The 26,045-nt window shown below is 40.7% G+C and overlaps 1 protein-coding gene across 1 annotated transcript; it reads right to left on the bottom strand.

Moving 5' to 3' along the window:
- Positions 1 to 26,018, bottom strand: EIF2A (eukaryotic translation initiation factor 2A). The gene is made up of 14 exons (XM_075268806.1): positions 25,953 to 26,018; positions 23,596 to 23,665; positions 22,638 to 22,712; positions 17,749 to 17,867; positions 11,168 to 11,267; positions 10,763 to 10,845; positions 10,213 to 10,286; positions 9,610 to 9,754; positions 8,656 to 8,772; positions 6,432 to 7,003; positions 2,148 to 2,258; positions 1,776 to 1,892; positions 1,331 to 1,396; positions 1 to 208 (listed from the first exon to the last, which is right to left on the bottom strand). Exons 1-14 carry the CDS (start codon positions 25,978 to 25,980, stop codon positions 143 to 145), a joined length of 1,743 nt encoding a protein of 580 aa, XP_075124907.1. The 5' UTR covers positions 25,981 to 26,018; the 3' UTR covers positions 1 to 142.
- Between the last annotated feature and the right edge of the window lie 27 nt (positions 26,019 to 26,045).

Here is a 26,045-nt window from a genome sequence, read left to right on the forward strand (position 1 = left end):
TATAGTTGGCAGGTCTGTATTGTAAATTCTGCATAAAATAAACAATGTCCATTAATCCTTTACTTTCAAGTACAAAACGCTTTTTTAGGTCAGTCATAATTTTCTGTTATTGAGCTGTAGAGGATCTGGTTTATTTATTTCTTCACACTCCAAGCTCCAAGTCTTCCAATTCCTTTAGAAGAGAATTCTCCTTCTGGATCTTCTCAATCTGTACAAGTAGATAAAAATCAAAAAGATCAGAAATTACCAATAACATGCACAGCCCATGAAAATAGAAGAACACGTTTACACGTGAGAAGTTGTGCTCAACTGAGAATACATGTGTTCTCAATGGGGAGATGGAGGTGAGCTACTGATAGACAACTCTGATCATTGCTCATCTCCAATGACATCAAAAGGATAGGGCATATTGACATCCAACCTCTTCATCCCTCTCATATTTGACATCTGGTGAAAATGAGAACAATTCAAACTATTCCAATGGTCACCTAATGTATATAAGCACTTTCATGTTCTGTGGATATCAATGACCACGTTACATTAAATCTATTATGCAGATGTGAACAGGCGTTAATGATAAATTCAAAACATTTTGGGTCAAATGTGAGGCCATCTATCGAACAGCTAAAGTTTGGCCAAAACTGGGACAATAATCCGAAGAACACCAGCAAATCTACAACAGAATGGCCGAAAAAGAAAAGAATCAAGATGACGCAGTGGTCTAAAGTCCTTCTCCAGAGTGCAGCTGGACTGAAGTCCGAACCAGCCTCTTAGACCTTATAATGATGGTGGTTCGGAGAACCACTCAACACCCACCGTCCCTAAACCCTCATACATTAGGTGGAATCAGTTTTTGCAATGGCACGAACATCATAACAACATGTGTGCTAGTGGACATACAAATTCAAAAACAGGCAAGGGAGGAGAAAAACAGGGGCCCTCATACATTAGAATAACAGCAGCAGGCAGCAGTAATTGCCCCTATTGCCCGTACAGGACACATTACTCATGTGCAGGCAGTAGGGACGATTGCCAATCCCTGCTGACGCTTTTCTAAGATATTAGTGCTAAAAGATTAGTGAACTGTCAGTTCTGTGTGGGTGCCCTTTGTGAGAAGGAGTAGATTGTTAGCCAATAACCTCCTTCCCCTCGCACAGTTTGTGGCGTTGACCTTTCTACTCCATTTGGCCATTAGGGAAGGTTATATTAATATATTTTACTTATTTTTTTTTTTTTTGCCCATACCTGGGTTATGTCTTATAGTCAGATGTGTTTTATGGTCTGAAAAATGCGGTAAGTGTGCACGGACTATAAAAAAGGACAGATTTACCTGGTTCTTTTCCAATGACTTGCCAGATGCTTGTAATTCTTTAAGTTGTTCGATGGCTTTCAGTTTCTGTGAAATAATGTCTATATTACTGGCTGTCAAAATAGAACACCTAAGAAAGACAAAGCTCTTACACAGGTATCCAAAGTAGAACGAAGACTGATCCTTGAAAGATTCTTTATATATAGCTGAGGTTTATAGTGACCTGTTTTATATATTGTTTATGGAAGTTCTACCTTTTAAGTTACATTTATGTTACAGTCAGCTGGGTCACACTAAGACGTAGATCATTTCTCCACTACATGTAGCAGTAACCCCTTTATCAAACCCAATGCACTAAATGTTATGTGTGGGGTTTGTACTGAAATACATTACTACAGCTCATGCTGGATTTACAAAGTGAACATGCTATTGATACTGGCAGGACTCCCTACCATTAGGCACCTACCTTTTTCAGGTTTTTAATCTTTTTATCAGTCTCTGGATCTCCACTTGTTACAGCAGCCGGAGCAATGTTCTGGCTAGTCTGCAACACTGCCTCTGATGGTTCATCTGCTTTGGCCTCCTTGAAAACAGATGTAACTTGCCTTATTGTCTATTCATAGCACATTTCTCCCCACAATAGAAAAAAATAGCTTTTTGCTCATTTACTTTTTTGTCTTAATTATGAATGATAAAAATTAATTCCAGAAGATTCCATTTGCTCCTGAAGAATATAGTGGTTATTACTACATACATTTTTGTTGTGTGTGCTGTACTGTATGTGACTTGTCTTACTTCTATTGGCCTGGACAACCATCGTACACACTCCCTGCTATACCTGCTTAGCAGCTTTTTTTGCTTCTCTCTTCTTTTGGTTTTTCAAGGCTGTTTTGGACATTGGCTTGTCAGCGGACTGAGGCTTTGTACTCTGTGGAGGTTCCTCTTCATGCTGAAATGAACATGGAAATATTGTAGTATCTAATCCAAATCCGTGAACAACATTTATGGATGCATTCATGTATTAATACATTATTTACCATCCTCCCTAATATTACAGATTTAAAATGATTATTTTCTTAAAGTAGAACTCAGCAAAAAATGTTATTCTGTGGCCTGTGAGAAAGGCTTATGATGTGAATTGTAGTGCAGGTAATCTTTATGGTGGCTGTATTTGGGAGTTATCCCCTCTTTTCTGATCCACAGCAGTGTCATGTGACCAACAATAAAACTCTGACAGCTTCTCATGTGTGGACAGGAAGCCAATTTCTCCACTGATTTCCACGCCCACCCATACTCAGTGAGGCGCATTGAAAGGTGATAACAAATAGGGGGCAGAAAATGGATTTCAGCGCAGGATTTCACAGAAAGGAGCAAAAACATATTAAGTAGTATTAGGAAATCTGTTAAAGTAGTATTACAAAACCTAGCAAAAAATGGACTAATAAGTTGTCCTAGGTAAGACAGGTTTCACCACATAGTTTCATCTGTTCTTTATCTCCTCTTACTACTTTAGAGAACATTAGACGCTCCAAGCCATTCACACTGGTAAATATCAAGAGTTAGCTCTACCGAGTTTCTGCTGTAGATAGGAAGAGTAACACACCGCTGACAGACACAGTATAAGTATGGTATCCATCACCATCTGTTGCCAGATTGATCAAAATGGATCATTCATGCATCTTGTAAAAATGGAACCACTCATACTAGTGTGAACAGGGTATGTGTACAGAAAGTGGTGAACATTGTACACTGTATTTGCAAAACCACAATGATCCCTCATATAAACAAATGTTTGCCCCCATATTTCCAAGACTTGAGGATCTTTTAGAGCCCACGAGACCACATCATGCATAAAATGGCTCTCTGGTCCTCCTCCTATTTCTATGGGCTGTACACAACACCACTAATCTTGTCCAGCATGTCCAACATTTCTCTTGCCCTTCTGCTTGGTAAGGCGAATGTAGTTTTGTGGGGACTACTTTGAGGAATGGACTTGTTTTGAAAAGTTTTTTTATTATTTATTTATTTTGAGGTCTAGTCTGGGGCCATTTTTAAGTAGAATCTGAGACATAGTCCCCGATTGCTAATGTGAACCTAACGTAAATCTGTATGTTTGCAAGGAAATTCATTTGGCCATGATCAACTTACATGCCATGCCAAATGCAAGTCCAAATGGTTTCCGGTTGCACAGTGATCAAAAATGTATGAGCTCAGGCTCAAGGGCCAGAGCACGTCAATAATACAATGAAGCGGAGGTGACTACAATTAGGATAGTCCGCCTCCAATGTTCTTCTGTGCCATTCTATCAGAGCAGTTGGCTCCAATCTACCAGGAGAGCCTGAGGGGAGAGCAAGAGAGCCTGAGAAGAGGAGCTGCCCCCAAGGTATTGGCTAGACTGACTAAATCGCCTACAGTATAAGGCAGTATAGGGGGTCTGGGGGGGGGGGCATTTCCCAACATCTGGCTTCTGAAAATGGAACTGGTGCAGGAGCTGGTCCCACATCCAGCACACATCCAACGCTAGTGAACTCCCATTATGGACATTTATCCGCTCACATGCTGTAGTTAGCTGTGAGGTCATTTAGAGATACGGGGACTTGTTCTGAAGACAGGATGTCTCTACCTGTAAAATAAGGGTGCAACTGCATTTCATTCACTTCCCAAAATATTGCTTAGAATATTAATCTGTGCCAATAGAAAGTACAACCAGTTCTACAAAAAAACTCCCCAAAATTCTCCAGAAAATGAAACTTGAGAGATAGTTGCTCAGCCACGCTCTACAGAAATGAATAGTACTTTGGAAAACTGCTTACAATTTAGTATAAAGCCTCCTTTTTAATAACAACAAAAAAAAGTGTATATCATCTACAATTTCCAAAGAATTTCAGTCTCCTTATGGCATAAAAACCACATTTTATTTAAAAAGTTTTATCAGGTCAATATTTCAATGACAACATTTTGCTCAAGGGGTTGATATATTTTGTTTTATGCTACATGGGAGTGTCTAGAGAGTTTCATATTGAAAATTCCTTTTCTCTTTACTATTGTGTTTTATTTTGTCTCATATTACAATTAAAACTGTACTCATTAAAATTTTTTAAAAATTATAAAAAAAAAAAAAAAAAAAAAAACTGGTTGGGCAGGGGTCTTCCACTGAGGTACACATTCTTTTATATACCTTTATTACTCAGGTGAAGATTTATCAATTAATAGGAGCCACTACACTGATTCTGGCACAGTTGGAATTCTCTCCCTAGTTTCCACCATTCCTGAGCAATCAATACTGTTAGTTTTGGTGTCGGATGTATTATTTAGTCTCTGTATTGTTAGGAGGGCGGTGTCAGGCAGGAGCAGACAAGGGGTGTGATTCTGAGCTCTGACACTGGCTGCCTCTAATTGGAACTCAATCACACCCCCTGTCTGACCCTGCCCTTCTGACATTACAGAGCTGAAATAGCACATCAGGAATTGACACTCTCTGCGCTTTTTGCTTGGGAATGGTGAGGGCTACAGAAAAATTCCAACGGTGTTGGAATATGTGGAGCGCCACCTATTAAAAGATACTTAGAACCTGAATTGGTGGAGGTAGTAAAAGGTCCTCTTTATGGCTGCCTGTATGGTGATCCAGTGTACTGAAGTTCTGTTTTTATTTTTAGTGTACTGTAGTTTAATAACAGTCTCTGCGTTACTCTGGGATAGTGAGGAGGGTAGCAATGGAAATATGTGACAACAGCAGGAATAGATCCAACTTTCTTTTGCATTTTCCTTTAATTAGTTTTCTAGGGAAATTATATTTACAAATTATGATAGGTCATCAATGTTAGATTTACAGAGGTCTGACAACCGGGGCTTTTGCTGATCAGCTGTTTACACCAGCTGCTATATGGAGAACACAGTACGATAACCCAAGTAATGGCTGAGTTTACGTCAGCTCACCCCCTTGGTCTAATACGGAGGACCTATCCTAAGTACAGGACATAAATATCACTATGGCCTGGAAAAACCCCTATAAAATTACCTCTAACAAACATTGGCTCTTGACTTGACTCTATAATACCGTATATACTCGAGTATAAGCTGACCTGAATACAAGCAGAAACCTAATTTTACCACAAAAAACTGGGAAAACTTATTGACTCGAGTATAAGCTGAGGAGGGGAAATGCACCATTGCAGATAAAAAGTCTGGTCATGTGCATCACAGCTCAGTAACTCCATGGGGATCAGAGTAATAGTAGGTAACCCCATCATTTCCCTCACATTAACCCCCTGTGTGCCTCATATAAGAGTTACTGATATGTGGGACATATGGAGGTAATAATTAGGTATCTTCATATTTAAGGTCCTTCATTAGTCCCCTCATGTGTCTCACATATTAGTAACCCTTATATGGGGCACACAGGGGTTAATATGAGGGACATGATGGGGTTAACTGTTATTAATGTGAGGCACATGGAGTTACTGAAACTAAATTAATAACCCCAAATGCCTGACATTAATAGGCAGAGTAACTAAAGGAAGGTCCCTGTGTGTGTCACGTTACTGTAGCTTCCTCTCCTCCATACAACAGACATCTTCCATAAGACACAATGAATCCTGGCCACTCATCTGCAGGGTAGATGCTAAATCCTAGTGTGCTAAAGGACCTCTGATGATGTCATGACCATGTGATCGGACTCTGGTGTGGGCGGAGATACTAGGATTTAGACTCAACCTTATCTGCAGATGTTACATACCAGTGGCTACTGGACCTTTGATGACATCACAGTCACGTGACCTCATGACAAGCCAATCACAGAGCAGTAGCACTAAAGGACCTCCCCCTTCCAGTTTTCTGTGCTCCATGGACCCTGACTCGTGTATAAGCCGAGGAGAGCGTGAAAAATGTGCTGAAAAAGTTGTCTTATACTCAAGTATATACGGTATGCTATGGAAAATACAAAGCTAAATGACCTTCACCTTCTGTTTGGTTTGGCAGGACAAAGTACAACGTTTATGCCAGTTTTCAAACGCTAAGTAAATCATATTTCAGCTAATTATACCTAGCTAAGTGTGTTATAAGATTTGACGTATAGTCTGCTCTGGTTTCCAGGTACACAAACTTTGATCTAAGGCTTACTTACCAGTTTATAACTGGTCACTGGCTTATTCCTCAGGGCTGGTGGTCTGTATGCTTGGGCAGGTTTGCTTTCCTCAGCTGGGACCTCCCCTGCCACAGGTTGGTAAATGATGGGTTTTGCTGGAAAGACTCCATCTGCAAATGGTTGCCAGGACACCTGCCACAGTTCTGTGTTGTCTGGCACCTCATACTTATATAATATAGAGCCAGTGTAGTGCCAGATCTTGTATCCATTTCCAACTCGTAATCTTGGGGAACAAGTAGCTGTCACAATATGCTCCCCATTAGGGCACCAGGAGAAAAACGTGGCATCGGAAGCTGTTGGCTTTGAAATAAGTTTGTAGTTTTTCATATCCCAAACTTCCATTTGTCCTCTCAAGTTACCAAAACCAGCCAGAACTAAAATATGTCCTTGAGGGCTGTAAAAAGCAGCATTACGAGGGCCAGTGCCGAAATCAAACACGGGATCGCATTTTAGGTTAAAAATGGTGGCTTTGGCAGGCATGAAACCATAGACAACGCAAAACTCTGTTGCATTTTTGTTCCATACCACATCATAGATCGGACCATTTTTTGCTGGAAGAAAAGGACAAAAAATGGTATTCAATTACAAAAATAAATTGATCGTTCTGCAAGATTTTTGATCCCAGAAATATTTAACAATGCATTAATTTACATATCTATCTTATAGTAAGTAGGAGAAATGATCACAACTATTATAGGTACACAGCGGCTCACTGTATGGTATGCATATAATCCCCTATTTACTATCAAGGCATAAGGCCTCATGTACATGACTGTGCACCCATTCATTTCCATGTCCCCATATACATGAGTGTGTATTTTCACGGACTGGTGTATGGGGCTGTGAGCATAACTCAGGAAAGGTCCTATTCTTGTCCATTTTGCGGAGCAGGTTTACTGACTCCAATGAATGTGGCTACGGAAGAACACGGATCACATCTGTGTGCCGCCAAAGCCGTTCAATCATGGCTGGCAACATATACACAGTCGTGTACATGCTGGCTAAGGATTACAACCTTACCACAAAGGAGAGTTGCAACATGAATGCTGTTACTACTGGTTTGGGAAATTATTATGACACTTCTTAGTTTTTTAATTCTATAATTCTATCTTCCCCTTAATTTTGCTATTAAAGTAGAATTAGAAATGTGTTAGCATTCTCAATAGGTACTAAGCCTGCAACAATGTTCATAAAGGCTCAGGAAGGATTTTATTCATCAGAAATATTTTACGCCTTAATAATTTTAAAGGGGTTTATCTACAAAGGAAACTTATCCCCTCATCCACAGTAAAGGAGAAAGGCTCCAGTCATTTCTATGGAAATGCTTGAGACAGGCGAGTGCTGTATTTTAGTAATCTCTGGCAGTCCAATAGTATTGAATAGAAAACAGCAGTGCACCTACACAAATGTCGCTCCATTCAGAATGAGGTGTAAGGCATCCCTGTGATCAGTGGGTTTCCCCGCGATTGGACCCTTATTATTCCCTATATTGTGGGTGGGAATAAGTTGGACTTTTGGGAAAATCCCTTTAAAGAAGTTGTACCAGGAAACGAAAATATGTCTGCTTTATCCCAGCAACAATGCCAAACATGTCCACGGGTTGTGTCTGTTTCGGCTGAGGTTCAGTAAAGTGAATGTTGCTGAACTGCAATACCAAGCACAACTCAAGGTGTGGGGCTGCTTCAGGGAGAAAGCAGTCAAGTTTGTTTTTTTCGAATCCTGACTCAATCCCTTTAAGGTTTAGGCTTTCTATAACGCCAGGAGTCATTTAACTATTATTTCTAGTTTTTTTTAAACCACCATAAAACAGTAGTTATCCTTAGTGATATCTGGTAAGCATAAATTTGCAACCAACTAGAACAGGTCACTCTGACCCTATGTAGATAAAAGTTCATGGATCCTCTGGTATTGTCGCCTATGTACTTAGTGACGACAGGGGTTTTGCAGCTTGATAGCAAATCTTTAGTTTGATTTCCCTGTCCAACACTTTGATTTAAGCGATTTTGCATGGATGTCAATCCTATCTGATGTTGACATATGAATATAAAACACAAGAAGATTGAGTTGTCCATTGCATATAAATTGAATCTGAAATGGTGGCCTTGTAATATAAACTAGAATGTACAAAATCTTGAGAGGTCTGTAGATTGACAACATACAAGTCAGTTTTTAAGTGGCATTTCATGTAGGATTTTATACTTACGTAATTGTACAACAGCACTTTCTCCATTTACTGCAATGTAATGCAGTGTCTGCTCCCCGTAGTATGACGCTCCTGTTTTGTCCACATCCGTACTGGCAGTCACTAGAACCGCAGTCGCTGTTATATAAAAGGAAATAACGACAGATTATAAGGAGAGGACGTGAGAAAGCACTGGAGCCAGAAATCACCTGGCTGAAAAGAAATGCAGGTCTCTCACTGTGTATTTCTAACTTGAACCATATCATACTTCATTCACACTGAACATAACTGTTCCGATTTCCTTTTATACCAGTGGTTTCATAAAGAAGAACGTAAAGCTTCATAACAAGCAGAATTAAGGCCAAACTATATATTGATATTATCTGCCCATCAGAAACGCGATATACACATACAGCAATGTCACATCCCAATAACATCCATATGTTATTGACAAGCAACATGTTTAAAGAGAGAAGGAGGAGCTGAGCACACTGATACATCCTGGAATTTTCTGGGATTCAGTGTTTTATTACTGGGTTATTGTATATTATTTGTATAAAGAGCTTGTCAAGTTAAAGAAATTAGGGCAACTGCAGAGAATGAGCCCCATGCTTCCTGCCAGACAAACTCCCAACCTCCCTGCTTGCATTTGTTTACATGCCTGTAACATTGAGGTGTCTGCACCTCATTACTACAGCAGTGTTAGCAAATTGTAAATGAATATTTATTTTTTTACATATGATACACATATACATGCATAGAATACTTTTTTTCTATGCTTTAAAGTCCAGAATGTGGTCCTACCAAGTGATTGATAGCCTTCGTGCTATAACTGTGCATAGAGAGATAGCCATCGGTCACTCTGCAGGAGAACCCACTGGACTAATAAGCATAGGAAGAACAACACTTTAATTGAATAAACAACAAGTAATACTAATCCTATTCCAACAACATGATAAATTACTTGAGCATTACCTTTAGAATTCCACAGCATTGTCACTCTATCCGATTTAAAGAAACTTTTATTGGCAAGAGCAGACTGGGGGCCAGTGAAACTGGGGTACTGGTACAACCTCACAAATGATGGGGCACCTTTACTTCCAGGGACATATACTGCAACCTACAAAACAGAATCACAGCTATATGTCAATTTATGCAGTACGAGAAATAAGCCAATGACTCATTCTCAAGGGCAAGGAAATTAATTGACAAAACAATTTCTAAAGCATTTGGAACAATGGCCATGACTTGTTTGTTACATAAAACAACCTACTCCATTGCTGGAGGTCGGCCTTGAAAGACAACGAAGAGATTGACTTGGCAATTCCATAAGGGGAGGTAAACGATTTGTGTCTCTCATCAAACTGAATGTGACGTGAAGCTGAAAACAGTCTGTCCCTTTAATTGGTAAACACTTTAGAATTACTACTTATAGAAATAAGTAAAACAGACATGAACCAAGACTACCAAGGAATACATCTGACAGGAAAGAGTTTGCCAACAGAACAAGGATTGCCCACAGACTTTCTTTTTGGATTAGCAAAAGGTATTTATTTTATAGACTAGGATAAGTTGTACCTTGCAGGGGTGTTCTCCGGGTGACAATGCAAAGTCACTGACTTTCTGTAAATGCAGTTTATTTACGATGATATCTAGTAAAAATAACAAAAGATAAAAACAGACACTGAAATAAGGCAATTTTATGTTCACTGTAATCTTATTTTTTTCTAAAAAGGTATCAAAAGAATTTTGGGGGGAGATTCATGAACTGTAATCGTAATATGAGCTCTGTTACCCAAAGCAACAAATAACAGCACAACGTTTATTTTCAAACCCTTGTGGGTTTTTTTTAAAGACAGACACGTTTTTGCATTCTTCAAAAAAAACAAACAAACAAAAAAAAAACATATGGCCATCTATTTACTTGCATTAAATGGATGAAAAAAAGATGTGATCTGAACGGAGCCTAAGACATCAAAGCTGGGAAGTGATTGGTTACTATGGGCAGCAGTTTAACAGGATGTTAACATGTAAAAAATTGCAGAGTCTACTGTGACTGGACATGGTGAAGGTCAGACATCTTAAACCTTCAGGAGTTAGCTAGGTAATACAATGACAGTTACCATACCAAAATTGTTGTTCTCAAAAAAGTGCACTTCATTATTTACATTCCTGGCACAGATCTTCTCATCTTGAGACCAGCGAGGAGACCTGGAGTAGATTGAAGCAATAAATCAAGGGAAAACATAACTAACGCCCTGACTGATGGCCATGGGCAACTGCTTCTCATTTGTGCAAGTGTTATGAAATCTCACCAAGTGTCTGAAAATAGCAAGTGTTTTGGTTTGCATAAATAATCCCTAGTGGCGAATGCTAAAGTAATACAGGGTCGCCCTCCACCAGCCACGACTAATGTCCTACATTGTTCACAAAATGCCACAGAACGATCACAACAAGACAATGATGTTTGCTATACACTTTACACATCTCGAATATGGATCCATAATGCTAATTCTTTGTTTCAGATACTTACCAGCTCTCCATCTTCTTCTGGATGAATGACTTCACACACTTTCCCGTTTTTAAGTCATATAACTGGAGGTTGGGCACTCCTGCTGCGCCATCTTTTCCAGCTGAGATGAAACAAGGTATGAATAATCTTTATTCCAGAAAATAAATATTTTATGATACAAGGAGAGAGGTGTTCAAGGTGCTAACACCTCAAACACTTACAGCATCTCTAGAGGTTATGGGATAAATATCTGATGGCTACTAATCCCATCTCTGGGTTCCACGGCTTTGTCCAGACCAGGGGTCCCCTGTCCAGGGCAACTGCTTATTACATTTCCTTGACTCCCAAAGAATTGGAGAGAGATGCACAGACATACAGTCGCATTTACACAGTTATGAAGGTTGAAAAAAAACAAAACAAAAACCCCGACATATATCCATCAAGTTCAACCAGGGCATGGTAAAGGGTGTGACGTTCTATAAATTTCCATAAGCATCAATACTATTTTTCTCTCTCTATTTATGCTTTGCCAAGGGTAGTGCCGGTTTGCAGCCTCACCAGGTAAGATGGTGGTCGAGGGACCCATGTTCTGGATATACAACAGGTGTGGAACACAGAAGGTGAGACCCAGATCAAACAGATATTTTTGGCATGTTTTGTGTACATGCCATAAAGGTATAAGGCAGGAATACGTCTAAGTATCAAAGAGCGTGAAAAAAACAAAACAAAGGAAACTGTAATGGTATATACTCCATGGATTAAAGGGATTCTACCATAGAAATGAATTTTTTTTGTTGATCACATGTCGGAATAGCCTTTAGAAAGGCTATTCGTCTCTTACCTTTAGACGTGGTCTCCGCTGCGCTGTTCCTTAGAAATACCAGTTTTTACCGGTATGCAAATTAGTTCTCTCGCAGCGATGGGGGCGGGCCCCAGTGCTGAAAATGCAATGGAGTCATCCTCACTGCTGCTCGAGAACACGCCCCAGCGACGCCTCTATCTTCGGCTGGATCCTCCCCTTCTTTCGTCGTCTTCCTTCTGCATCACCTCCGACGCCTGCGCAGTTGGCTCTGCCAGAGAGACACTAGTAGAGCCGACTGCGCATGCCAGCCGGTGGCCATTTTTGGGAGGCCGCTCTTGCTCTTGTAGTTCAATACAGTTCGCATTTTCAGCACTGGGGCCCGCCCCCATCGCTGCGAGAGAACTAATTTGCATACCGGTAAAAAAACGGTATTTCTAAGGAACGGCGCAGCGGAGACCACATCTAAAGGTAAGAGACGAATAGCCTTTCTAAAGGCTATTCCGACGTGTGATCGCCAAAAAAATTGATTTCTATGGTAGAATCCCTTTAACCCCTTCCCGCCGATGGCACTTTTTGACTTCCTGACCAAGCTCGATTTTTCAAAACTGACATGTGTCACTTTATGTGGCAATAACTTTGGAACGCTTTAACTTACCAAAGTGATTTTAAGATTGTTTTTTTGTAACACATTGTACTTCATGTTAGTGGTAAATTTTGGTTGATATGTTTTGTGTTTAATTTTGAAAAAATTGGAAATTTGGTGGAAATTTTGAAAAATATGCATTTTATAAAGTTTGAAATGATGTACATTACATACAGATAGTCAGACCGCCAAAATTATATCCTAAATCTCATGTCCCAGATCTCTGCTTTATGTCGGCATCAAACTTTAGTCACCCTTTTAATTTTTACGGACATTATAAGATTTACAACTGAAACAACAATATTCAAAATTTTCAAGAAATTTCCAAAACCCATTTTTTAAAGGGCCTAATCCAGTTATGAATGTGTTTTGAAAGACCCTTGTATTAAAGCCCCCCATAAATCACCCCATTTTCAAAACTGCACCCCTTAAATAAGCCAAAATAACATATACCTAGTAGTTTAACCCTATAAGTGCTTAACAGGAATTAATACAAAATGGAGGTGAAATTTTCAAATTTGAATTTATTTTACTAATATTTTCGTTTAGCTCTAGAATTTGCACATTCACAAGGGGTTAAAGGAGAAAAACGCATCCCACAATTTGTTAGGCAAGTTCTCCCGACTACCATAGTACCCCACTTGTGGGGTTAAACTAATATATGGACGCTCAGCGAGACGCAGAAGGGAAGGCGCACCAAGGAGCTTTTAGAGGGCAGATCTGGCTGTGATCAGTTTCAGGAGCCATGTCGCATTTACAAAGCCCTTGAGGAGTCAAAACAGTGGAAACCTCTAGAAAGTGACCCCATTTTGAAAACCGCACCCCTCAAAGAACTTATCAAGTGATGTAGTAAGCATTAGTAACCCCGAAGTGAATATGTAAGCTGTGCGGAGTAAATTGGGTACACCAAATCCCATTCTATTTTCCCACTAGCTCCTATGACACAGACGGGGAAGAGGGGCATTCTGGGGGATCAGCGCTGGTGTATTATCTCTCATAAGCTCTAAATATGGGGGGTCCCCTGAAAACGCTCGCACAGCTTACACATTTCCCTCTAGTCGCAGCCACTTACGTCCTAAAGATTTGGCGACTTTGGGGTTTTTGTCTTCACATTGTACAAGCTAGATTTTTATTTTTATCTTCTGGCAATGTGGCCATATGAGGGCTTGGTGTTTGCAGTATTAGATGTACTTCTCAATGCCACCATTTTGGGGCCTGTAACTTATTGACTACATTTTATTAACTCTTTCTGGGGGGGATGTAAAAGGAAACTTCAATTCTGGCATTGCTTTTTAGCATTTATTTTTTTTCCCGTGCAGCGTACAGCATAAGTAACATGTTACCTTTATTCTGCGGGTCGGTACGGTTACGGCGATACCTCATTTATATTATTTTTTAATGCTTTGCTATTTGTGCAGAATAAAATTCAATTCAGGGAAAAAAATCAATTATTTTTGCATCGCCATCTTCTGAAAGGCGTAGCATTTTTTTTTTTTCGCTAGACAGAGCCGGTTGAGGGCTTATTTTTTGCGGGAACACCTCTTCTTTTTATTGGTACCATTTTGGTTTTCATCTGACCATTTGATTACTTTTTATTGAACATTTTGTAAGGGAAAGATGGTGAATAATCATTATTTTATGTGGTTTTCTACTTTTTTTTTTTTTACGCCGTTCGGGTTAAATAATGTTTTAATTTTATTGTTCAGGTTATTACGGACGCGGCGATACCAAATATGTAATGTTTTTTTCTATTTTTCTTTATTTTACATAAAACATTTTATATGGGGAAAATGGGATTTTTGGGGCTTTATTTATTTCTATTTTATTTTAAACTTATTTAAACTTTTTTATTTTTACTTTTTTCCAACTTTTTTTCCTGTCCCCATGGGGGATTGAAGCAGTGATCGGCTGATCACCGCTTCACTACATATACACTGCAATACACGTGTTACACGTGTATTGCATTGTATAGGAAGCTGTCAGCCTGTGTAGACGCACAGGCTGACAGCTTCCTTTTTAGGCAGGATCAACCAGGTACGTGAAGGGGGTAAGTGATGGGGCAGACCTGGGGTCACTGATCAGACCCCGGGCTGCCCCCTACGAACACCGGCACCCCCCGAAACCGGCACGGGGGGTGCCGATCGCCACCATTTTAGAACGAAACCCCGGAGGTGCCGGCGGTCAACATATCAGGGGTGAACACCCGCGATCGGACCCGATCGGACATGGTCAGTGTATCAAAAGTAACCATGTTTTCTCTCTCTGGAATATCCTGAAATGACCTGTACATGGTATTTGAGAACTGAGGAAATACCTCTAAGGAGCTGCTATGGTCAGAAGCCCACAAAGAACAGGAACAGATAATGCTGATCCATAAGGTGTATGTATTATGGATTACTGTACTAGGTTCTTAGCAAAGACTTATTGTCAAGGGACCCTTCTAACAAGTAATAATTTCCAAAGTGGAAAACCCCTTTAAGTGTCAATAAAAAGACTAGATGCTTGTCCTCTGAGAACAGGAGAGCATTTCTTCAATTAATCTGTATTATTTACACTAGTCCGTAGGCAAACAGAACACTTCCAGGTTATGTAACATTTCTATTATGCAAGCTTTAACAAAATATCAATCAACCTGTTTATCTTATTTTTCCCAGATCACAAACCTAAACCAAGTTTCCATATTTAGGGGTTTTCATATATACGGTAGGTTATTAGGGTAAACTCACCAGACAGGTCCTAAAAGTTGGATTGGTTGAAAATTGTTTACATGCCACTTAGACTTAGTTCCAATCATAAACGGGTACAGGAAAAAGTCCTCTTTTTCGCAGAAGATCTTCCTCTGCCAATTTCAGTTTCAGAACAACGGACTCGTGTGTTACCACCATTTTAGTGGTCCACCTCACCATTGTTTTGGTCCCCTGCTAGAACCTAGCGTAATCGAGAAAAAAAGGCGCCTGCCCCTGGCAGAGACATATCCGATAACATTTAAATGAGATGTAATATCAAAGGATACCAATTGATTTCTTTAATATGCAAACTTCAAATCTCTTAAAGAGTCCATCATTGCAAAAAATGTTTTTTTAAAGGGGTTGTCCCGTCACAAGGATCCTATCTATAATGCTTGTAAATGTGAATGTAAGACTTTTCCTAAATACATTGCTTCAGCAAAACTGCTTTGTTTGTGCACTATATCACTTTATTCATTTTTTTGTGTCCACAGCCCTGACCTAGCTGCTCCTGAGTCAAGTGATGTGTCTGCCTGCTCTCAGGGGGGAGGGAGGAGGGGCTAAGTGCACGGGAGCGAGCCTGGAAGGGGGGGGGGGTAGTTTATTCTTTGGGGGAAGGGGCCGCCAATACACTGATACACTGTTAGACGCTGGCACAGGTGAAGCCAGCAACATCGCTATGCTTCTGCCCTGCATGAAGCAAGCAGAAGCGATGGGGGGGGGGGGGCGGAGGAGCGGAATAGCAGCATCGCTTCTGTTTGCTTCATGCAGGGCAGAAGCATAGCGATGTTGCTGGCTTCACCTGTGCCAGCGTCTAACACTCCTCAGCATCCGCTGTAATAGAGAGGCGGATGCTGGGGACTACGCCGGCACAGGTGAGCCAGCAACATCGCTATGCTTCTGCCCTGCATGAAGCCAGCAGCGGCAGAAGCGATGTTGTTATTCCGCTCGGGGTCACATATGCAAAGCCAAGCTTGCGCGCTCATACACCAGTCTAGCCTTCACAAGGCTAGACGGTCTATGAGTGCGCACGCAGGGGCGGCGGCATCTCGCCGCTTGGCTTTGCATATGTGACTCCGCCCACCAATGACGAGACAAAGCCGGAAGACAGAAGAATTCACAGAAACGAAGACCGGTAAGTATGCGACGTGGGAATACCCCTTTAACTAATCACACTATATTGGAGCCTTTATAAGGACTATTCCAGCACTACCTTGATTTTCAAGACACAGCAAGTAGATTTTGAATAAAGTGACTTTCCCTCTTTAGCTGCAGCATCTTCAGAGAGCACAAGGGGCGCCATCTTCTTCTGTTTGTAGAGCCTTCCCCCAGTCTTCATGCAAGTGGCATCACTAGTATCTCAGCGCCACTCTGACGACTGCCTTTCTTGAAATCCTGCGCATGTGCAGTGCGCTTGGCCGCTTCGGGTCGTGGCCGAGCGTACTGCGCTTGCTTTGTACGTCATCTTGAATTTCTGAACAAAAGAGCGTATTGCGCATGCCCAGTATGTTCTTGTAGTTCTATGAGCTACTAAGCATACTGCACATTTGGTAATCCAAGATGGCGCACAAAGCATGCGCAATACACTCGGCCGCTACCTGAAGTGGCCGAGCGTACTTCACATGCGCAGGATTTCGAGAAAGTCACTTTATTCAAAATCTACATGCTGAATCTTGAAAATAAAGGGACTGTTGGAATAGTCTTTATAAAGGCTACAATACAGTGCGATTAGTTAAAAAAAACTTTTTTTTTTTTTTTTTCTTTCCTTCAGTGATAGACTCTACTAAAAAACTACTGTGCACGTGTCCTGTTATGTCATATGATTCACATGCAAGGAAGGGGACCTTTTGCTGGAGGACTCTTCATAATCATGGAGTAGATGGTCATAATGTGAATGGACACCAAGTCCATTACAAGTCATTATAGATAATCCATGATGGTTGAAGCAACCAGACAGTGGTCAGTTTTCTATTCACCGCAACTGCTACAGGGCCTCTTTTCTCATGGAAATTGAGAACTGCTTGTTGTCAATGTATTTTATGTGAAAAGTCCCCAATCTTCCATAAAGAGGGTTATCAGAAGATACATTTTTGTACTCTGTATAACACACACTACACAACTACTGACAGTCCCATTTTGAAGAAAGGGGGACTACTACAGTGTGTGTCAGTCAGTGGTTGGCTTAGGACAAGGAACACCCTAGAAAAGTGATCAGTAACAGACCTCCTCTGCTAGAAGAGAATCGCATCAATCATCCCTGTATGATTATCAGATTCTGACATCAGGATTTGTCATTACCCAAATACCCTGTACAAGTGTCAAGGAAAAACATCTATTGATGGGTAAAATATACGTGAACTTTTTTTTTAGATAGAGGAGCTTGGACCCAATATCTTCCCACCATTTAATTACAATACAAAAGTTTACTTACTGGTATATGTCTGCCATGTTGCCAAGATTGTGTTCTTTGGAGAGAATTCAAGGCCGACAACTTTGGGCAGATCAAAGGTGTGCAGCAACTTGCTGTCAGCCGTACTGACGATATTTGTTCTGAAAACACAAGGGTCATTTAAAGACATTGAGAAGTAACAAATTAATAATTAACTCATATGACCAGTTCTAACACCCGTTTATGTTCTACCCAATGTTGCACTGGATAAGAACACCTTACACATCCACAGAACCAATACACATCTTAAGGGTGCATGCACACGATGTAACGCATCATAAATATAATTAACCATGTCTCATATTTATGTGGCAATCAAATTTTAAGCACCCTTTCATTTTTTTCAGAAATTATAAGGCTTACAAGTCAAGCAGTAATTTTCCAAATTTTCAAGAAAATTTCCAAAACACATTTTTCAAGGGACTAGTTCAGTTCTGAAGGGAAATTGAAAGGCCTCTCTATTAAAACCCCCCAAAAGTCACCCCATTCTAAAAACTGCACTCCTGAAAGAATCCAAAACAGCAGTTAGAAAGTTTCTTAACCCTTTCAGCATTTCACAGCAATTACAACAAAATGGAGGTCAAATTTACATTTTTCAATTTCTGTCACTAATATATTCATTTAGCCCTAGAATTTACACATTTACTAAGGGTTAAAGGAGAAACTGCACCCCACATTTTGTTACACAATTTCTCCCGAACACGACAATACCCCATATGTGCTGGTACCCTAATGTACGGGCACACAATCGCTCTCAGAACAGATGGAGCGCTAATTGGATTTTGTAGGCCAGATTTTGCTAGAATACTTTTCAGGCACCATGTCCCGTTTGCAGAGCCCCCAAGGTGCCAAAACAGGGGAAACCCCCAAAATGTCACCCCATTTTGGAAACTAGACCCCTCAAGGAATTTATCAAGGGGTATAGTGAGCCCTTTGACCCTACAGGTGTTTCACAGATTTTTTTACCGTTGAGATGTGAAAATGAAAAATTACTCTTTTTATAATAAAATGTCACTGTAGCCCCAAATTTTTCATCTTCACAAGGGGTTAAAGGAAAAATTGCTCCCCAAATTTTGTTACACAGTTTCTCCCGAACACGACAATACCACATATGTTCTGTTACCCTAATGTACGGGCACACGGTCGCTCTCAGAGCGGATGGAGCGCTAATTGGATTTTGTAGGCCAGATTTTGCTAGAATACTTTTCAGGCGCCATGTCCCGTTTGCAGAGTCCCCAAGGTGCCAAAACAGTGGAAACCCCCAAAATGTCACCCCATTTTGGAAACTAGACCCCTTAAGGAATTTATCAAGGGGTATAGTGAGCCCTTTGACCCTACAGGTGTTTCACAGATTTTTTTACCGTTGAGATGTGAAAATGAAAAATTACTCTTTTTATAATAAAATGTCACTGTAGCCCCAAATTTTTCATCTTCACAAGGGGTTAAAGGAAAAATTGCTCCCCAAATTTTGTTACACAGTTTCTCCCGAACACGACAATACCACATATGTTCTGTTACCCTAATGTACGGGCACACGGTCGCTCTCAGAGCGGATGGAGCGCTAATTGGATTTTGTAGGCCAGATGTTGCTACAATACTTTTCAGGCACCATGTCCTGTTTGCAGAGCCCCCAAGGTGCCAAAACAGTGGAAACCCCCAAAATGTCACCCCATTTTGGAAACTAGACCCCTCAAGGAATTTACCAAGGGGTATAGTGAGCACTTGGACCCTACAGGAGTGTAACAGAATTGGCCCAACAAAAGGAAAAGTGACATTTTTTGCTATAAAATGTTGCTTTAACCTCAAATTTTGCATTTCCACAAGGGGTTAAAAGAGAAAATGCACCCCAAAAATTGTCAAGCATTTTCTCCCAACTACAGAAATGCCTCATATGTGGATGTAAAGTGATGTATGGGCACACTGTAGGGTCCAGAGCTGAAGGATCTCTATTGGGATTTTGGAGGGCAAATTTAGCTGAAATATGTTTCAGGCACCATGTTGCATTTGGAGAGCCCCTGAAGTGCTAGAACAGTGGAAACCCCCCCAAAATGACCCCATTTTGAAAACTAGACCCCTCAAGGAATTTATAAAGGGGTTTAGTGAGCACTTGGACCCTACAGGTGTTTCACAGATTTTTTTTACCATTGAGATGTGAAAATGAAAAATTACTTTTTTTTCCAATAAATTGTCCATTTAGCGCCATATTTTTAATTTTTGCAAGTAGTTAGAGAATTAAGAGCCCCCCACAGTTTGTTACACAATTTCCCCTGAACACGGCAATACCCCATATGTGGCCATAATCTGCTGTATGGGAACATGGCGGGACTCAGAATGGAAAGAGCGCTATTTGGCTTTTGAGGGCAGTTTTCAGGTGCCATGTCGCATTTGCTGAGCCCCTAAAGTACCAATACAATGGAAACCCCTCAAAAGTTACCCCATTTTAGAAACTACACCCGTCAAGGAATGAATCAAGGGGTATTATCATTTTGAGCCTAAAAAATGCTTCCCAAAAATTAATGTACAAAATGAAAATTTTAATTTTTAAAGAAATATGTCATTTCGGTGCCCAATACGTTGCACCCACTTTGTATTGTCAGAGACCTGCACTCCTAAAACTATTAAGTGGGCGATCCCGAGGGGCAAAAAATTATATATGTGGGTGTAAACTGCTGCTTGGGCATACAGCAGGGCTCAGAAGGGAAGGAGCACTGAGCTTTTTAGCTTTTGGGGTACAGATTTAGAGGGACTTTCTGGGTGCCATGTTGTTTTTGCAGAGCCCTGGAGGTGCCAGTGAACTGGAATTCCCCAAGAAGTGACCCCATTTTGTAAGGGCAATTTTAGGGTCTCTGCAAAAGTGTCATGGCATCCAAAAAAAAAAACCCAAACCGTCTAAGTCTGTGCTACAAAAACCAAATAACCCTTCTTCCCTTCTGTGTCTGGCTGTGCCCTAATATCAGTTTATTCCCACATATGACATTACGTGCATTATCCTGGGTACACCAGTGTCATACATGTGTCATATATGTGGCATAAACTGCAGTTTGGGCACACAGCAGGGCGCAGAAGGGAAGGAACGCGATGAGGCTTTTGGAGTACAGATTCAGATGTTTGGTATCTGGACGCAATGTCATGTTTGTAGAGTCTGTAAGGTACCGGAAAAGTGGATTCCACAAAGGAGTGACCCCAGTTTGAAAACTGCACCCCTCAAAGAATTTATCAGGGGGTGTAGTGAGTATTAGTATCCCAGACGGGACTGCACAGCGGATGGCGAAGAGGGAATATATAAGCAGTGCGGAGAACATTGCAAACACCAAATTGCCTACTATGTCCCAGTAGCTCCTATGATTGGGGGAGTCACTCTGGGGGGTCACTTTGGGGTCACTTCTGGTGTCTTTTCGTTCATAAGCTGTAAATCTGGGGTGTCCCCTGATATACGCTCGCACAGCTTATATATTCTCTACCTGATGCAGCCAGTCGTGTTCTAATAATTTGGCGGTTTTTGCGGGCTTTTGTTCTTGCATTACTAGATGCTGTATTTTCTTTATTTTTCTGGTGACGTCGCCATATAAGGGCTTGTTGTTTGCGGGATGCGATGCATTTTGTAATGACACCATTTTTGAGTGCCTACAACTTACCGAATACAATTTATTAACTCTTTTTTTGCTGGATTAAAAAAAAAAAAAAATCAATTCCGGTATTGCGTTTTACCTTTTAAATTTTTCGCCATGCAGCGTACAGTATAACTAACATATTATCTTTATTCTGCGGGTCGGTACGGTTACGGCAATACCTCATTTATATTATTTTTTTATGCAATACTAATTCTGCAGAATAAAAACACATTTGGAGACATAAATCAATGTTTTTTGCATCGCCATATTTTGAGAGGCGTAACATTTTTATTTTTTCTTTGACAGTGTTGGTTGAGGGCTTATTTTTTGCGGGACAATGTGTGCTTTTTATTGGCACTGTTGTGAGGTGCATTTGACTTTTTGATCACTTTTTATAGCACATTCTGTAAGGTGAGATGGCGAAAAATCACTACTTCCGGCGGGTTTTTTCCGTTTTTTTTTTCTGTGGTTCACCGTGTACATTAAATATTGTTTCAGTTTTATTGTACAGATTGTTACGGACGCGGTGATACCAAATATGTATTGTTTTTATTAATTTTTAGGTTTTTTTTCTATATAATTCATTTTCTATAGAGAAAAAGGGTTTTTGGGCTTTATAACTTTATTAATTGTTTCAAAACACTTTTATTTTTTTTTTCCACTTTTTTTTTTTAACTTTTTCATGTGTCCCTATGGGACACTTAGAGCAGTGATGATTGCATCACTGATTCTCTAGTTTAGAGTGAGACACAGGCTGCAGTGACAGCCTGCGTGTTATCACTCTAGAAACAGGAAGTGAGTCGTACGGACGGCACAGACTCACTTCCAGAAGACGCCGGCCAGGATACAAAGGTGAGTGGGACTCAGGGCTGGCTGGGGTCACTAAACAGACCCCTGGCCACTTAGTAGGGATACCAGCACCCCCCGATCTCGCAGCGGGGGGGGGGGTGCTGGGGACCCCTACACGATCGGGCAACCCGTTGTTTGCCGTGATCATGTTTGATCACGGCAATCAACGGGTTAAAACCCAAAATCGGCACTCATGTCCGATGGAGGGTGATGGAGCAGGGTGTTAGGTGTCAGATACAACTAACACCCGCTCCTAGAACGCCCGCACTGCGCTGCGGGGATTGTTTACATCCATGTGGTACTATTACCACATCGGTCGTGAAGCACTAGACATCCATGTGGTAATAGTACCACATGGGTCGGGAAGGGGTTAAAGGCTGAAACATTGATCCAAAACTGTAAGACACTTACACTTCTCCATTGCACCATGCAAAGAGCTTCCCGTCCTTACTAAAAGTGCTGACTTTACAATTTTTGCTGCTGTCCCTGGAACAGAAGGAGGGAAAAAAAAGGTAAAATGTATAATAAATTTATTACAGCAGTAGTCAGACAAAATATTTTATTCCTCTGGACTGTCAGATTGGTACATGATTTCAGAGAAAAAAAACTGCTATTGAAATGAATGGGAGTATTCCGTTTTAAAATCCTCCTAAAAAAACCTCTGTGTGAACTCACCCTCTCAGAATAATGTCTCCCAGTGTCTCCTCCATACAGTATAATGTCCAAGAGTGGCCACTACATTAACAAAATTTCAAAAACCCCACATATATATATTCTAACAGTTTCAGATTCAGCCAAACCCGTATTTTACTGGGATCCGGCTGAACCCAACATTTTGTGGGTTCATCACCCACAGACTATTATTATACTTACTCCTCCAGAGATGACCTCAGGCGACACAGCATCACATGACCACTAAGGCCCAACCACAAGCCTTAGTGGTCCCTGATGTTATCGCTGGAGGCCAGAAGTGAATGGTTTGCAGCGCAAGACCCCAGGGGATATGAGTAATAGAATTGTTTGTTCTGTTTATTCACCTCTAATGGGCCTTCGCTAATCATATTCTGAGGGTCTGAAGAGAATCAAGAGTATAATAGTAGTTTGTGCTTGGTGAACCCCACGAACTACCATTAGGGGCAGGGGGTTCTCACCGTTGCTCGTACTCCTGAGAATAGCTGGATGTACCCCCAGGGGTACATGTACTACACCTTCAGAACCACTGTACTAGAATGAATTCATAATATACTTCCATATAATAAAGTATCTGTAGTACTGCATATAACAAGGAACACATTGTTTCATCAAATATAAGGAAATTAACACTAACATTAAATATGTACAGAAGCAAGAAAATATAAGCAACGTTTACCTCTGAAATGAATCAAAGTTTGCAATCTTTGGGGGCCCTTGGACCATATGGATTCCATCAGATCCTCTGACTGAAATAAAGCCAGGACAGATTATATATTATGTGACAAAACAATGTAAGATAAATAGACCTCATAGGAAAACGGTTTTAAGAAAAAGCAGCTACGTGGAAAAGCCCTGCACATACCGTATGTCCTATAAGGAGGGAGCTAAAGGGAGGTGTCTGAGAAAAAGCCGCTCGTACTATAATGTGACAACTCCACAGCTGTATTATTATTTATTTCTCTTACACTGGGTTCACACCTGCATTCAGGTTTTCATTCCGGGGGTCTGCTTGGGGACCCCCTGATCGGAAACCTAATCCGCAAAAAAAAGTCTTTACCCGAGGAAACTAATGGACCCCATAGACTATAAATGGGGCCTGCTGGGTTTCCACCCGAGAAGGAAGAAAAATGCGGAGAGAAAAGTGCTGCGAGCAGCGTTTTTCAAGCAAATGGGGAACAGAATCCCCCAATGGAGGGCAGGCACAGATGTGAACCTAGTCTGACTTGTATAGCACCAACATATTCCGCAGCGCAAGTCAGTCACTATTCCACATGGGATTCTCAATCTAAATTTCACATAAGGCTATAAGAGTCTTTTCATCTGTGAAAATGTCCTAAAATGTATACAATTTCATATAGATTGGAGGATACTGACAAAACTGGAGTAGAGTTGAGTTTCTGGTTACTGGAGTGAGAAATACCGAATTTATTAAGAAGTACATACCTCTTAACAGGCACATCTCTTTCCCCCACAGTCTGAAATTTAGATCTTTGCCTGCACTTACTGAATTTTGAAGCTTAGGTGCTGAAATCTGGGAAAAGTCTCATGCATATTATAGTCATGAGACTGTTTTCAATCCATGAAAATACTTTTTTCGATTTTTGTTATGGACTCCCCCCTTCCAAACCCCATACCTCTTTTATTTCTCCGCTCTCAGAGACATACGAGGTCTTAATTTTTGCAGGACAAATTTTTTTTCATGTTACTACTATTAATTATTCTGTACAATGTACTGGGAAGCTGGAAAAAAAATTCAGAATGAAGTGGATTTGAGGAAAAAGCGCCTTTGCGCAACTTACGGGCTTTGTTTTTATGGTGTTCACTGTACCACCAAAATGACATGTCCCCTGTATTCTGTGTTTCGGGACGATTCTGAGGATACCAAATTTCTATGGTTTTATTTACATTTTAACCCCTAAACAAAAATCCAAAACTGTGCCAAATTTTTTTTTTTTCTAAAAGTTGCCATATTCTGACACACGTAACTTTTTTACACTTCCATGTAGAGGGATGCATAGTGTGTCTTTTTTTGCAGGACTAGGTGTCATTTTCAGTTATACAATTTTGGGGAATTGATATCTCTTTTATCACTTTCTATTCAAATTTTTATCTGAGGCAAAACAGCTAAGGCGCTATGGCGTTTACCATATAGGAAAAATATTTTTATAGATCTGTAGAGCGGGTGATTTCGGACACAAGGACACCTAATGAGTATGTGTTTCACAGTATTTAAGTACTTTTATATGTGTTCTAGGAAAAGGGGGGTAATTTGAACTTTTAATTTTTACTTTAAAACCCCTAGGGGTCTTGAATACCAGGGGGTCTGATCACTAATACATTGCTAATGCATTTCAAAATACCAGCATCCTTGTATCTACATCTGGCTGCTTGTGTGGTTACCGATGGGTTATTATTCACAGACATCAGCAGCTTTACTAACTGTACTCAGATTATTTTTCACCATGTTTTAGATCATTTATTTCCAGTTCAGTATTTCCTATATAGTACTCGCTTTGCTATTGTACAGTTCCTCCTGGCAGACTTCCACCAGTAGTATCAGTAATGGATTGGGCACACTGCTTCTGACTGTATACACCCACAGTCTCAGAGACTAATGCAACGTGTTTCATCCATAATGGGGATGACATCAGCATAGGTTATAACATAAGGTTTACAGTCATAGAAAAGACTGGGCAGTAAGACCTGCCAATATTTTACCTTTTGATGAAAACTCAGGTATCCTGTAAGTAGCTGTCACAATGTTACACACATGATGAGCTATGACGTCATGTCTTTCAGTGTATAGTTATGTGACCTAAGTGTGTAAGAAGTATTGTAGTGACTACTGTAGTAAGGTGGGCTGGAGGTGCCAGTAATATACAGCTGTCAATGCTATATAGCAGCCTGCCTCCAGAATAGCACCCGAATTGTAGACAGTACGGAGCAGCCAGCACGCCGCCCATCACCACATAGTCAGAAAGCTGCTAGATACGAAGACAGAACCGGCTCGTGCACATAGTAAATGGAACAAACCTGCCAGAAGCGGCATGGGAGGCGCCATCTTGAGCCGGAAAGAGACAGATGACGTAACGGGAGCTGAGGAGGAGCCATAGCGTAATACACGTA

This window comes from Leptodactylus fuscus, chromosome 3 (genome assembly GCF_031893055.1).
Source record: "Leptodactylus fuscus isolate aLepFus1 chromosome 3, aLepFus1.hap2, whole genome shotgun sequence".
In the NCBI taxonomy this organism is placed as follows: domain Eukaryota; kingdom Metazoa; phylum Chordata; class Amphibia; order Anura; family Leptodactylidae; genus Leptodactylus; species Leptodactylus fuscus.

What these genes read in the sequence shown, in the direction of transcription:
- EIF2A (XM_075268806.1), bottom strand. Translation starts at nt 25,980, where the DNA reads ATGGCGCCTCCCATGCCGCTTCTGGCAG. An exon ending in AACTTTGATTCATTTCAGAG is followed by an intron (nt 22,713 to 23,595) that starts GTAAACGTTGCT and finishes CTTCTGTTCCAG; the next exon opens with GGACAGCAGCAAAAATTGTA. An exon ending in CAGTGACCAGTTATAAACTG is followed by an intron (nt 2,259 to 6,431) that starts GTAAGTAAGCCT and finishes TGTTCATTTCAG; the next exon opens with CATGAAGAGGAACCTCCACA.